Below are 13,754 nucleotides of genomic sequence, written 5' to 3' on the forward strand. Positions count from 1 at the left end.
GCTTTTAGTAGCTGAAATGTCTAGAAACAAAAGGATATCTGACGCCGTCTAATCGCTATATGCCATAGATCTCTTCACATGTTTAGATGTAGCCCTTGATGACAGCAACCTCCGCGTTGAGGATGGATGATCCAGCAGCGCCGATAACGGTGTTGTGCGAAAGAGCAGCGAAACGGAGATCGAAGTAGCCACCCTCGTTGCCGTCGCGCACCCGTCCGACGCTAACGGTGTAGCCCTTGGAGATGTCCCGGTCCAGTCTAGGCTGGGGTCTGTCGGGCTCGTCGAACACTCGGATAGCCTGGGCGGGTGCAGAAGGAGCGCCCAGCTTCTGAGCCTCCGACTGGTACTCCCTCATGGCCTGAGCCACCTGCTCTGCGCTGGGAGCAGGGCGGTTCTTGAAGCGCAAGGAAACAAATGCCATGTGACCGTCAGTAACTCCAACGCGAGTGCAGGTGGCGCCAACCCGTAGGCCGGACTGCTCTTCGAAAGCAGTAGCATCGGCGTTCAAGGAGCCCAGGATCTTCTGGGCCTCGTTCTCAAGCTTGTCTTCCTCACCGCTGATAAAAGGAATGACGTTGTCCAGGATATCCATGCTGGGCACGCCAGGGTATCCAGCTCCAGAGAGAGCCTGCTCGGTGAAGACCTCCACCTCCTCAACGGGTCCAAACTTGGCCTGCAGGGCAGCGAATGGGATAACAATGCCAATGACTGCGCAGTTGGAGTTGCAAACCAAGAATCCCTTCTTCAGGCCGAAGTGTTTGCGCTGGTGAGGGATGAGATCCAGGTGCTGGGGGTTGACGGTGGGAACGACGAGAGGGACGAGAGGATGCTTGCGGTAGTTCTTCGCATTCGAGAAGACGGGGATATCGGCCTTGATGAATTCCATCTCTGTAAAATTTGTAATCAGCAGGTAGTACTGTCACCTGGGAAAAGAACCACATACCAACATCACCCGCAATGTCGCTGTTAAGCCCAGAGAAGACGAGATCGCAGTCAGCGAACTGTTCGGCCTTGCAGTCGCGGAGGACGAGTGTGCTAAGCTTCTCAGACATAGCCGTAGACTGCTTCCATCTCACGGCATCCTTGTACTGCTTGCCCGCAGAACGCTCAGACGCACCGACGGCGTGCAGCTCCAGGAAGAGGTGGTCGGCAAGCAGGAGGATGAAACGCTGGCCCACGGAGCCGGTGGCGCCCAAAACACCTGTATGTCATTAGCACTGAAGCCACAGGCAATAGCTAGTGTTGTATATCCATACCGCACTTCTTCTTAGGATACGAGGCCATTCTGTTTGATATCGAGTAGGTCGCTCTGCGATTCTCGTGATCTGATAATTGTCAGTTGTTCGTCTTTAGTGGATAACGAGACAACGATGGACGGTTTTAACAAAAGTGTGGGCATCAAAAATCTCAATTGAAACATGCTCACGGGGAGACATGGCCAACGTCCGGTTGCAGCGCCTTAACCGTTGGAGCCCCGCAAGGGATGAAAGCACAGTTGTATCCCCACTATCGACATTTTTGAAGATCGTGACAAGATAGACAATTGAGTCGCCGGAAAATGGCCACGATGTGATTGAACTATGAGCAAACAAAACGAATTGCACTCACCTCTTAGACAACGATGCGGAAGTTGGAGAGGGACAAGAGTGGCGTTACTGATTAAAACTGCGATATCGCTCCGGAGCACATCTGCCCCGCTGTGACTCAGCCCTCACTAGTGACTGACTAACCATCCCGCAGCTTTTGCGCCATTATGATTGGCTGATTGCTCCGATCTTATAGAAATGAGAATGGCATCATTTTAGGCCCTTGCACTAGACCAAAGATGGGGTCAATATGGTTGAAAGAGACATAGTTGCTATGATTCTAGCCTTTGATATGTACATTATTCTGTCCATCCATAGTTATTGACTGTGCATATGTCATCCTCAGTTGAAAGACTAGAATGCTCCATCTATGCTTCGTCCTCATAATCGAAGATCTTGCCAGGGTTCAATAACCAGTGTGGGTCGAGAGACTTCTTGATAGAACGCATAATTCCAATCGTAGCTGGGCCAAGCTCCTTCTTCAGCGAATCTTTCTTCCCCAATCCCACACCATGTTCACCCTGGTAACTAGTCAGTCATGCGTTCAGATACAAGTTCAGGTTGCAGATGTCTTACAGTGCAAGAGCCTTCCATTTCCAATGCACGATCAACCATGTCGTACACAACCTTTTCTACTCGCTCCCTTTCTTCTTGGATAGTGCGATCATATAAGATGCTTGCGTGGAAGTTACCATCTCCAATATGCCCGAGGATACTGGCAAAGATTCCAAGGTCATCGAGTTCTTTCTTGGAGATTTCTACTATGATCAGCTAACGTCCAGTACTGGGCCATGAAAAAACATACCAATAATGTCTGGCAATCTAGAGATCGGTACGGAAACGTCGGTTGACCATACTTCGGATCCTCGCTCTCTTAGCGCCAGCATACTCCATAGCGATTGTTTTCGCGCAGACCATAAATCATGTGCTTCTCGCTCATCTCTTGCAAATTCAAACGAGCTTGCGTTGTTGTTCTTTGCTAGTGCTTTAGTCAGATTAATACTGTCCGCGACCCCCGCCTTGGTGCCGGAGAACTTGAAGAACAGAGTGGGCAATTTCTTCCATGTTCTTCCAGTTCCTCCAGCGCGGTTGATGACATCCATCTGTATCTCATCAAGAATCTCCATGCACTGTACTTGAATCCCTTTTCGAACGAGCTGCATGGCAGTGGATGCAGCATCACGTATAGTGGGGAAGGTCACCACGCCGACGCGAGTCTGCTCTGGAATTGGCGTCAATTTCAGGGTAGCTTCAGTCACAATACCAAGTGTTCCTTCAGACCCAACAAACATTCCCGTCAGGTTATACCCGGCTGAAGTTTTGCGTGGACGTCGGCGTGTCTTGATGACACGACCATCTGCCAGCACGACAGTAAGGTTGATTACCCAATCTTTCATGGTCCCGTATCTCACGGCATTGGTTCCACTGCAGTTTGTTCCAATCATACCACCTATCATTGCAGACGGTCCAGGGTCAACGGGGAAGAAGAGACCGCTGTCCTTAATCTTCTCATTCAGATCCATCCACTGAATGGACGGTTGAACTACAACGTCCATATCAGATTCGTGCAACTCGAGTATCTTGTTCATCGTCACGAAATCAATGGTCAACCCGCCGAGAGGGGCCGAAAAATTGGCCTCCAGACTAGAACCTCCGGAGTAGGGTATCATTGGCATCTTGTATTTATGACATATCTTAGCGATTTTTGAAACGTCGTCTGTATTCGCCGGGTAGGCAATGGCAACTGGCAGACGATCAGCATTGACGCTGGACCATTCTGAAAACCCATGTTCTTGAAGATCGTCTTGGTCGGTGCTGATGACCTCTTCGCCTAGCGTGGCTCGCAGTTCTGCAATGGCCTGTTTGTTCAAACAGACGTTCAGTCAAGTGCACATAATATACTACTATATATATTGGGAACACGGGAGAGCTGGACAGTTCCCTACCTTCTCAAAATCCTTCGCAGATCCATACTGGGGTTGCTTGCTATTCAGAGACTGGGACTGTCCGCTCGTCGCAGCATATGCATAGCCGACGCCTGCAGCCAAGGCAGAGGCTAACAGGGTCCTGCCTGAAGTCCGAGAACCTGAAGGGTTGCCAGAAGGCCCAGTATTGGCATCATTTCCCTGTCCTGCATTACCGTCGCTCTTATGTCCTGTCTTTTGACTAGCCCAACGCACTGCTTGTTGAGGAAAGAACTGGCGTGGTGAGAGGGTGCTGGGCCGGCATTGAAGCGCGCGGAGATGTGCGGGGAAAGCCCGAGGCACCTGGCTGAGCGGCCGCATGGTCCAACGAGCTCGGATCGACAGGGAGTGAAGATTATTGCTATCAGTAAGATCAAGGGTTGGAATTGAGCAATATATATTACAGCCCAAAGCCGGTTAGAAAAGACATACTAGGCTTCGTGGACCGAAATGGGGTCTTTGATTATCCAGTAGTAGTCCGCTATGGGAGCTTGGCCTCGGCGCGAGGAGAAACGTCATCGGAGCTAAGGATGAGACGTACAGCAGCTATCGGAAATAGGCCGAGTAGAATGCCACTGCTCAGCCTTTGCTGGATAGCGGAAATGCTCTTGTCCAAGTCTAGAGGTGCGGAAAAATAGGTTCACCCCCACGTTAGGGAATGGTGAGCAACGATGATTGATCCCCACGTTTGAGGGGTGGCTGCTTATCGTCCATCTTTGTAGATCCGAAGTTGGACGCGATCGGCCAAAACTCCGATGGTGCCTCAGGAACACAGGCAGGCTACGACTTGGCAGGAACAGGCACCCATTGCTCGGATTGGACCGAAAAAGGCAGATCATCCTGCAAGACAGCTATACCTTGTCACCCTGAGGGACAACATAAGTAGTTATACAGAGCTCGATTGAACCTTCTGATAAAGCAATCATCGGCTATTCTTGCATCATGCTCATTGTCTCCACTTGCTTATCTGCCGGGCTCCATATGGCCCGCGCCGCGTTGTTGATGGGGCAACCGGCTACAGAACATCAAATCTTTCCCACCGCAGTCGGAAGACAAGCTAATGATAACCTCGTGGGGAACGGCACAACCCCATATTATCTTTGATCCTTATTGATCAGTCCATGGGTACTCCATGTATGGAGTCAGGTTGTATAGCAGACATGGCAGATCAACAGATTATTCGCTTGAGTCGCGAAGTGGAGCGCCTTGTTACGGCGCCTTATGCACCTTCACTCCAGGTAAATTCCGCCGCTCCACGCGAGTGTCTTAGGTCAATGCGTTAGTAACTGACCCATTTGGAACACAGGACTTGTATAGTTTGGCGCAGTCTACAACGTCACAATCCATTCAACTGTGGGCCTCTCACAAGCCGTGTCAAATTGGGGCTCTAGTTGACGTGCTTGTCGATGGTCTATCGCGCTCTCGTTTCGCGTTGCCTCTACTTACAATCTTTGGTGAGCACATCATCTGTATCTAGTTGCGTTAGCTTGGCTAAATATAGGCAGTACCGGTTCCAACCGTCAGGGATGTTCTGCTCGAGCGACATCCATGTCTTCTTGATCAGTTCCTTCAAGGTGCTACCGACGATGACAAGTCTGAGGTTTGTTCGCCCCTTACCCAAAGCAAAACTGCCAGCCACATGTGTCTAGCAATGCTGTTGAGCTACGGACTTCATCCACTCACTTTCACAGTATGCCTTGGTGTGCACCGCGATCCTATCGTCTCCTCTACCGCCCGAGTTTATAATTCCGGCACGCTTGACACTGTTCATGGAGAAGATGATACGTACAATGGGAGAGGATCCCCGCGCCGAAAACATTCTACCTCTGAACCAAATCTCCAATGGCATTAGAAGGTCACCTCGGCTCCTCGAAGAGATCCCGTCTGAATTGATGGCTAGTCTTCAGGTAGAGCTTACGAAAACGCTGCGTAACCTGAGTGACCACATGGGAAATCTTCTTTGTCTAGCAACTTTTGCACGCATGGCATCCTTAGAAGATTCTGGGTCCGAGAAAGGTTGTGTGCGGTTTGTTCCGTTGTGGTTGCAAAGTGTTAACCATTTCTTTGGTCCCAAGCGTGGCTTGAAAACTTTGGACCTTGTCGTCCTGCGCGTTATCCTCGCTTGCTCTGATAGCTGCAGCGATTTAACGGTAGACCAGGCAGCCGAGAGTATCCGCTTGGCGATCGAGATTTGCGATAGAGTCGAGCAAGAACAGAGAGACACCTGGATTAAGGCAAACGCCTCCAAGATTGCCAAGTTACGAGAGAAGATTACCAGAAGTGGTATTGACCCTGGTGTTCAACTGCTAGTATGTCTGGTTTCTCCAAATTATAACAATAGTGGACGTTTACTAATTATATTTAGGGAGCGACATTCCTGGCATCGCTGCTTCCAGTTGCAACTTTATCAACCGATATAGCCCGAGTTGCGGTCGATAGGCTTATGAATCAAGACAGCAAATTCGTGTTCGGTGTGCTGACATTGGAGTATATACCGCGACTTGTAGGGGCAAGTGTGGTAAGTAGACCCATGTTGCCATTTGAGGCTATACTAACCATATTTAAGGCGTGTTTAGGGGTGACTGCGATACGCAGTCTGCTTGAATATATCGTCTCTTCTTTAGATACCACCAGCTCTCCGAGCTTGGCTCATGTTTTAGTGGCTAAATCGTTGGTTACAGGGCTGCATTCTGCATCCTTGAACTCCGCTATATTTGCGGAACCTCTTGAACAATGCCAGCAAGTCATGTGGAAGACAATTGAAAGTTTTCCCAGGGAACCCTTCTCATCACCATGCCATGGCGCTCATACATGCGGAGTTGCACGTTCGCAACTGGAGAATGAGCTAATATACGACTTTTTATCCTTCCACCTCCATGCAGTGCTATCACAGACCAAAACCCAGGACACAATAGCTGGGAATGCGACCTTGCAGATGTTTCTGGCTCAAAACAAGCAGTTATTGCATAAGCATAAATGCTCATTCTCGGAAACTGAACCAATTCGGACCGCCAAAACCTATCCGCCACTCAACGTCCGTGGGGACCTTTCCGGTCCCAGTTCGCGGTCTGATTGGAGATCCTCTGTGTCAGAAGCACTCATGCTCAATGCGCGTGCATCGAATGACAGTATTATGCGTAAGATGGAGGAGGTGTGCTATGATCTCGAGCAACGATGTGATAATGTTGAAGCCCCACTGCGGGCGATGGAGCAAGAGCGGAACGCGATTTCAGCTGACGCGCAGCATCTGCAAGAGCAGAATAGCGCATTGGAGCTGCAGTTGCAACAAGCATCCGATACAATTGGCAGGCTTCGGCTGGAAATCTCTCGGTTAGAGACTCATGCGGAAGCTGCGTCCATTCGCGCTGAAGAATTATCGGCAACTCTCGACGCAGCTCGAAGAGACCTTGCAGATCAGAAGCGCGAGTCCCAAGATACCATGGCAAGCGAGGTAGAAAAGGCCCGCACTAGGGAGCTGGACTTGATCGCATCTATAACTGAAAGGGATGATCAGCTGGAAGCGTTGCAGGAGGAAATCATGGCTCAAAGAACGGAGAATACAAACCTGCAGAACGCGCTAGGTGAAACCTCGAAAGAGAAGTTGTCCTTACTTGAGACGAACGGATCCCTCAATCAGAACTTGGAGGGGCTCGAAGAGAAACTCAGACAATGCGAAGTGCTTTTAGTCCAGAAGGACGAAGACCAAAGGCAGATTCTGACCGAGAAAGCAGAAATTGAGAGGGAAATTGAAGCCCTTCGGATTCAGGTAGAATTCCTAATATCCCTACGGCAGGAATAAAAAGATACTAATCGGTTCGGCAGCTTGATGAAGAGAAGACGGAATCCAACAGGTTGGCGTCCGCGCTTGACAAAGCCGAGGGGCACCTTCGAGGGGAACGAGAAACTGTCAGAGATTATGAGACTCAACTTTCGGCGGCAAATGCAAAGGTACGATTAATGGATCGATTGTGTACGGGGAGCTCGCTTTCTAATGCATATTTAATAGTACGAGGCCCAAAAGGAAGAAATGTTCGCGCTGCGGATGGATATGCAGGCTGCCGCATCCGACGCCACCAAGGAGCTGCAAACGAAGGATAAGCGGATACACCACCTGGAGAAGAAGGTAAGACAAGGATCGACCAGAGGGATGCGAAGATTTCTCCCTATCTGTGTGCTTGAGCATTCACTTATATGTCACTATAGGTGCAACAACTACGGAATGAACGAGCAGCCAAAGCCCGCGAGTTCTCTGAAGCCCAGCAACATATCGGACGCCTAATGAATGTTATGGGGATCCGGGTCGAGACCGACGGGACGAGGCCCGAGAACAAACAGACGAGGAAGCCTGGTGCAAGGTCCTCCCAGACAGCCACAACACAGCAAACGCCGCCGACGGAGGACGATTTGCAAACCCAGCCTGGGAACTCACAGGTGGAACCATTCGAAAATAGCTTGTCTTCCCCTACCAGCCGTAGTCCGAAGAGGACTATAGATAATGCATTTCCCGCGACTGATTCATCATCGCAACACATGAGGGTCGGCAGGAAGTCGAGGAATGTAACACCCCAGCACAGACGAACACCCCTCGAAGATGCCGACTTGAATAGCCAGCCGGGCGGACAGCGGAGTCCCGCGTCGCAGCGCAGCGAATGTGGCACTTCTGACCAAGTTCGGACTCGTGGCAGCCTGGAGGAGAACCAACTTCAGCAAATAGACCTGGACATGGACCTGGAGTTTTCAAAAGACTTCCTCTTCACAAGCACATCTTTATCAGCGACCAATGATCCCATTCCATACTCACAGACACAGCAGTAGTACGAGACTTACAAGAATTGAAATATCTGTATATAGCATGTTAGTTGGTATGATGGCCTAGCTACAATCATTCAGACGCACTTAGTCCGATTTGTCCGGTTCTAAAGTACCTAAATCAGGGGCTAAGCCTAGAATATTGGACCGCTATCCATAGCATTCGTGTTCATCCAAGCCACATTGAACTCTCGGCCTGCAGCCCCCGGTCAGGCTGCTCCGTGGCGGCGCATCTGAAGAGTAGAAGGGCCATGGCCAAACGCCCGGAAGCTCCACTTAATGGTGTGTCACTGTGAGAATTCAACTTCCACAGGGGAATATGCAATCGCTGTGGCTTATTTCGCCTCATTCACTTTTCAACTCTATCCTGGACTATGGTTGGTTCCCGCAGGAAGTTTCCGACTGGTCGAGCCACATAGCTAAGACATATTTAACACTGGAGATGAACTAGAAAAAGCCCCAGCTGCCACGGGAACTTTCCCTTTCTGCTTTAGTTCTACTTCCCGGCTCAAATGATCAGTGTATGTGCACTCAGTCTAGTCTTGTTTGCGATGCCAGCCACAGTGCTCTTCTATGTACCTGGTCTATCAAATCACTAAGACTTCCAGTAAATCGGATAGTCAGTAGGAACAGAACCGGGTGAGCAGGAAATCTTACTGAACAGTGGAAGCTGATGGAGATGCATTCAGAAGATGATTGCGAACTTCTATCCCCGGACAGCGGGAGTGAGCTTCACTCAAGAGCCAATTCTCCCGATGTCTCTCTCTTTCTCTCTCCGTCTTCCTCTATCTCCCGGGCTCTTCCTCACTTCACTGCCAGCTCACCTTCTTCCTCACCTCACTTCCCCCTCCCTTCACCACCGGTTTCTTCTTCTTCTTCCTCTTCCTCTCCTTTTCTCTCCTCGTCTTCCCTTCCACATTCCCCTCTCCCTCCGCTATATCCTTCTGCCCCCTTTCCCTCACACGCCTCATCCGCCCCTAAGTCTGCCCAGCCTGCAGCAGCCATGCCCTATCGAGGCAAGCAACAGCATATGGGGGTCCAGGGAGCATACTCGAGGGGGCAAGGGAAGCAGCCGAGGGGACAACAACGTCTCCATAACATACTGCCTCCTCCAGCTCCATGGAGATCGTGGGCTAGTGTTGGGATAAAACTTACTGGGCTGCCTCGCCAAGTCACTGCCCGCACTATCTGGCAGACATTTAAAAGCGAAGGCACAATCTTTTCGATTGACATTTATGAAGACCATCATGGCCAGTTGGAGTCGAGGGGGAAAATTCGCTTTAAGTTGGTCTTCCTTTATGTCTTGAAATTTTCAGTCATCACTAACTATCCACCAGACCGCCACCGCGTACCGATTTCTGGAAAAGCGGTTCTTACAGTATAAAGCTACCGAGCGGACAAGAGGGACGCATATTTGTAACTCTCGAAGCGCCCAGGCCCTCAGAGCTTGAAATTCCGAGTCCCGTTCGTCCCAACGTCCGCTATCCAGCCGAGCTCGTAAGTATTTCCAACCGCAAACACAGAAGTTCAACTCTCATCTGGTGTACCTTCTCTTTCAGACGATCCCGATCTCCTCACTGGATATTGGAGTTATGCTCAACGAAACAACACTTCTACCAATGCGGACAATCGAAGCCGGTCCACTCGGGAAACCCTTCCTGCTACTCAATCTGAAGTTGAGGGAGCTGCACGTCTTCTTCCAGCTCCAGATACTCAGTTCCGGTAATAAGTCAACCTCAACGTCTGCACCGGATACATGGCACAACTATCGTCTTAGGATTCCCCTAAGGCAGCTGGGCAAAATCTTCCAGTCGTGCAATATTACAACTAGGGTCATATCTCACTTGACCGTGCTCGACTCCCCTCCCATGTACCACCGCCGAATCAGCGATATAAATGCCACCTTCCATGAGCCAGGAAGCTGGAGAGACTCGGACTGCTGGTACCGGCAGACACATATTGTCCACAATCCTCTCAGCTTATCTACGCTTCCAGTCAGCTTGCCAAGGCAAAAACCTCTCATAGACATAGGTATGCGCTACCTCGTTTCCTATCCAAAACTTAGTCCTCTTGATCACTTTTGTCTTTCCTCTGGCTAACTTTTCAATTTCCCGCAGGTCGATGGAATGCCTTCAGAATCAGTTATCCTAGCGATTGCAAGAAGGAGCTCTTCACTCAGCTTTGTGCAATTTTCCGGGATTATAATATCGCTATTGAGGACACAGACCGCTTTATCCAATGGGACGATAGACAAGAGAGGGTGCCGCCTGTGTGGAAGTGGATCGATCTATCCGATGCCTCAAATTTGTCAGTTTCGTCATTGAATGACCTGATTGATTCTACTTATGTCCCTCTGCCCTTCCCCGTTCGGTATCAGCTTGAAGTTTGTATTTCTAATGGCTACCTTTCCGAGTTTACCATGACGCATGAGTTCGCTGTCAAATTGGCTGAGCTCGGGGAAGCAAAGGCAAGAAAACTTCTGGAGAATGTGGCAGGCCAAAAACACCAGTATTACGACCCTATGAAGATATTTGACCTTCCTTTTGTCAGAGGCATTAGAGCCACCAAGGCAAAGATACCTCCGTACTGCTGTCACATGCGATCTGCCACAATCACACCCAGCACCGTATACTATAATCTACCGTCAGTGGACATCTCGAACCGGATTATTAGGCGTTACATGGAACATGCGGATCGCTTCCTCAGGGTTCGATTCACGGATGAGAAACTTTATGGTCGCATCAATGCTAGAAGTGATAATTCTAATGATGAGATATTCACTCGCATCAAGCGAGCACTGGCAAATGGCATTGTCATTGGAGACAGACGGTACGAATTTCTTGCTTTCGGAAACTCCCAATTCCGCGAGCATGGGGCCTACTTCTTTGCTCCATTGCCTGATCTTACAGCAGCCAATATCCGTGCTTGGATGGGTCATTTCAGTGATATTCGCAATGTGGCCAAATACGCAGCACGACTAGGCCAATGTTTCTCAACAACTCGAGCAGTAGCTGGCTGTCCGGTACAGATACGCAATATTCCTGATGTGGAAAGAAATGGCTACACCTTTTCAGATGGGGTCGGAAAGATCTCGAGGTTCCTTGCGCAAATGGCAATGACGGAGCTTAAGATCAAGACGCCAACGGGCGAGCCTCCATCGGCTTTTCAGTTCCGTCTCGGGGGCTGTAAGGGTATGCTTGCTGTTTCTTCCGATGCCCAGCCGCAAGAGATCCACATTCGAGAGAGTCAAAATAAGTTTCCGACCGTCCATAATGGCTTGGATATTATTCGATGGTCTCAGTTCTCAATGGCTACTTTGAACCGCCAGCTGATACTTGTCATGTCTACCCTCGGGGTTCCCGACGAGGTGTTTCATGCTAAGCTCAAGTCCATGCTGCGTGCTCTCGATGAGGCCATGGAAAGTGACTCCCGAGCAATCGAGGTACTCAAAAAGTACGTTGATCCGAATCAGACGACTCTGACCGTCAGTCAAATGGTATCTGATGGTTTCCGGCGATCTAAGGAGCCATTCCTCACATCTATCCTAGCATTGTGGCGGACCTGGCATATCAAGTATTTGAAGGAAAAGGCGAAGATTGTTATTGATAAAGGCACAAATCTACTAGGAGTTATGGATGAGACGGGGATTCTCAAGGGCTACTTCTATGATAAGATACCAAAGAAAGACGCTTCTCTCGAGCAGAAGCTGGCAGCATTACCAGAGATATTTCTTCAGATTCCTCGTTCAGAAGCCTCCGAGGACGGTGCAACATATGAAGTCATCGAAGGGCTCTGTATATTGGCACGAAATCCCTCTCTTCACCCAGGTGACATTCGTGTGGTCAGGGCAGTCAACGTGCCTGAGTTGCACAGCCTCCGTGATGTGGTCGTCTTACCGCAAACCGGCGATCGAGATATCGCCAGCATGTGTTCCGGTGGAGACCTCGATGGTGATGACTACCTGATTATCTGGGATCAGGATCTAATTCACAAGGATTGGTTCCTAGACCCAATGCGCTATACAAGCAACAAGGCCCAGGATCTAGACCACGATGTCACCGTCGATGAGGTCACTTCTTTCTTCGTCATGTACATGAAAAATGACAGCCTTCCAACGATCGCTCACGCCCATGTTGCCTGGGCAGATCAGCTTGAGGATGGCGTCAACGAAGAAAAGTGTATCCGGCTGGCTCAGCTCCATTCCGATGCTGTAGACTACAACAAGACAGGAAGACCGGCTATCATGACCCGCAATCTTCAGCCACGAAGGTGGCCTCACTTCATGGAGAAGCCTAAGCCGAAAGACCTAATTTATCACTCCGAAAAGATCCTCGGTCAGCTTTATGACGCCGTGGAGAGGGTGGACTTCGTGCCAAGCCTGGAGATGCCTTTCGACGAGCGTATCCTGAACTGTTCGATCGAAGTCAACGAAGACCTCTATACATTCGCAAAGAATCTCAAGGTCGAACACGACACAGCCATACGGCGGATCATGGCACAGCACGAGATCAAGACCGAATTTGAAATTTGGTCTACCTTTATCCTTAATCATTCACAAATGAGCAAGGACTACAAATTCCACGAAGAGATTGGTGCAATTTCAGCCGCGCACCGCGAAACTTTCAGAAAGCAATGCTACAACAAGGTAGAAGGTAGAACATTCGAGCTGCTCGCACCACTAGCAGTCGCGATGTACCGTGTCACGCATGAAGAAATGACCCAGGCGCTCAGGAAGCATCGTGAGAAATCTCCACAACATGGAACTCCCAAGATAAATCAACTGCCTCTTATCAGCTTTCCCTGGATTCTTCCCCATATACTGGGTAGAGTTGCACGTGGGCTTTACGATGTCTATCAACCTGCAGCACTCAACCCCGATCCTGTGGAACATGGCCCGGCCAAGGTCCGACAGGCTGCAGATAAACCTGATACCCTGTACGAAGACCCGTTCGGCCTATTCACAGACGAGGAACGCGCAGCCAATGCATCGCACGCTCAGCCAATCTCCACTGCGGGTCCTTCCACTGGCCACGCAAGCGCGGAGAGTAGCGAGAGCATCATCGATCAACTCCTTGATATAGGCATCTCAGACGTACCCGCTTTATCGCCTTCTCCTCCATCCGCGTCTTCAAGCACTCCCGGTAGAGAACAGATATCATTGTTAGACATCGATGACAATGTAACATTTAGCGAATTGCCCAAGATGGTCAAGCCGGTCATTGCAAGCCCCGCAGCAACACCACTTGTGGAGGAAAATGTCGAGGGAGAGGACGAATGCGAGGAGATCCTTGAGGAGGAAGACGAACTTGAACCTACTGCTCTCGATAAACTCAATGAGCTGCTTGGGCTTTGAGAATACAGGTCTGATATCGTCTGAAGATGCATCCTGCCATTC

The 13,754-nt window shown here is 49.9% G+C and overlaps 4 protein-coding genes across 4 annotated transcripts; 2 read left to right on the forward strand and 2 right to left on the reverse strand.

The window, feature by feature from the left end:
- Positions 1-82: 82 nt before the first annotated feature.
- On the reverse strand, positions 83-1,284 carry An11g09510 (uncharacterized protein; the record flags this gene model as incomplete). Its single annotated transcript, XM_001394872.3, has 3 exons — positions 83-888; positions 944-1,201; positions 1,257-1,284. The coding sequence occupies 3 exons, from the start codon at positions 1,282-1,284 to the stop codon at positions 83-85; spliced, it is 1,092 nt and encodes a 363-aa protein (XP_001394909.1).
- Positions 1,285-1,954: 670 nt separating this feature from the next.
- On the reverse strand, positions 1,955-3,871 carry An11g09520 (uncharacterized protein; the record flags this gene model as incomplete). The annotated part of the gene is made up of 4 exons (XM_001394873.1): positions 1,955-2,107; positions 2,163-2,344; positions 2,392-3,445; positions 3,533-3,871. The coding sequence occupies 4 exons, from the start codon at positions 3,869-3,871 to the stop codon at positions 1,955-1,957; spliced, it is 1,728 nt and encodes a 575-aa protein (XP_001394910.1).
- An 839-nt stretch (positions 3,872-4,710) lies between these two features.
- On the forward strand, positions 4,711-8,655 carry An11g09530 (uncharacterized protein; the record flags this gene model as incomplete). The annotated part of the gene is made up of 10 exons (XM_059750512.1): positions 4,711-4,788; positions 4,878-5,004; positions 5,056-5,150; positions 5,242-5,859; positions 5,916-6,068; positions 6,117-7,316; positions 7,373-7,498; positions 7,557-7,673; positions 7,754-8,364; positions 8,427-8,655. The coding sequence occupies 10 exons, from the start codon at positions 4,711-4,713 to the stop codon at positions 8,653-8,655; spliced, it is 3,354 nt and encodes a 1,117-aa protein (XP_059601672.1).
- Positions 8,656-9,362: 707 nt separating this feature from the next.
- Positions 9,363-13,712, forward strand: An11g09540 (uncharacterized protein; the record flags this gene model as incomplete). Its single annotated transcript, XM_001394875.1, has 4 exons — positions 9,363-9,643; positions 9,697-9,856; positions 9,919-10,390; positions 10,477-13,712. 4 exons carry the CDS (start codon positions 9,363-9,365, stop codon positions 13,710-13,712), a joined length of 4,149 nt encoding a protein of 1,382 aa, XP_001394912.1.
- Between the last annotated feature and the right edge of the window lie 42 nt (positions 13,713-13,754).

The sequence above is a fragment of the Aspergillus niger genome (assembly GCF_000002855.4).
Source record: "Aspergillus niger supercontig An11".
Classification (NCBI taxonomy): domain Eukaryota; kingdom Fungi; phylum Ascomycota; class Eurotiomycetes; order Eurotiales; family Aspergillaceae; genus Aspergillus; species Aspergillus niger.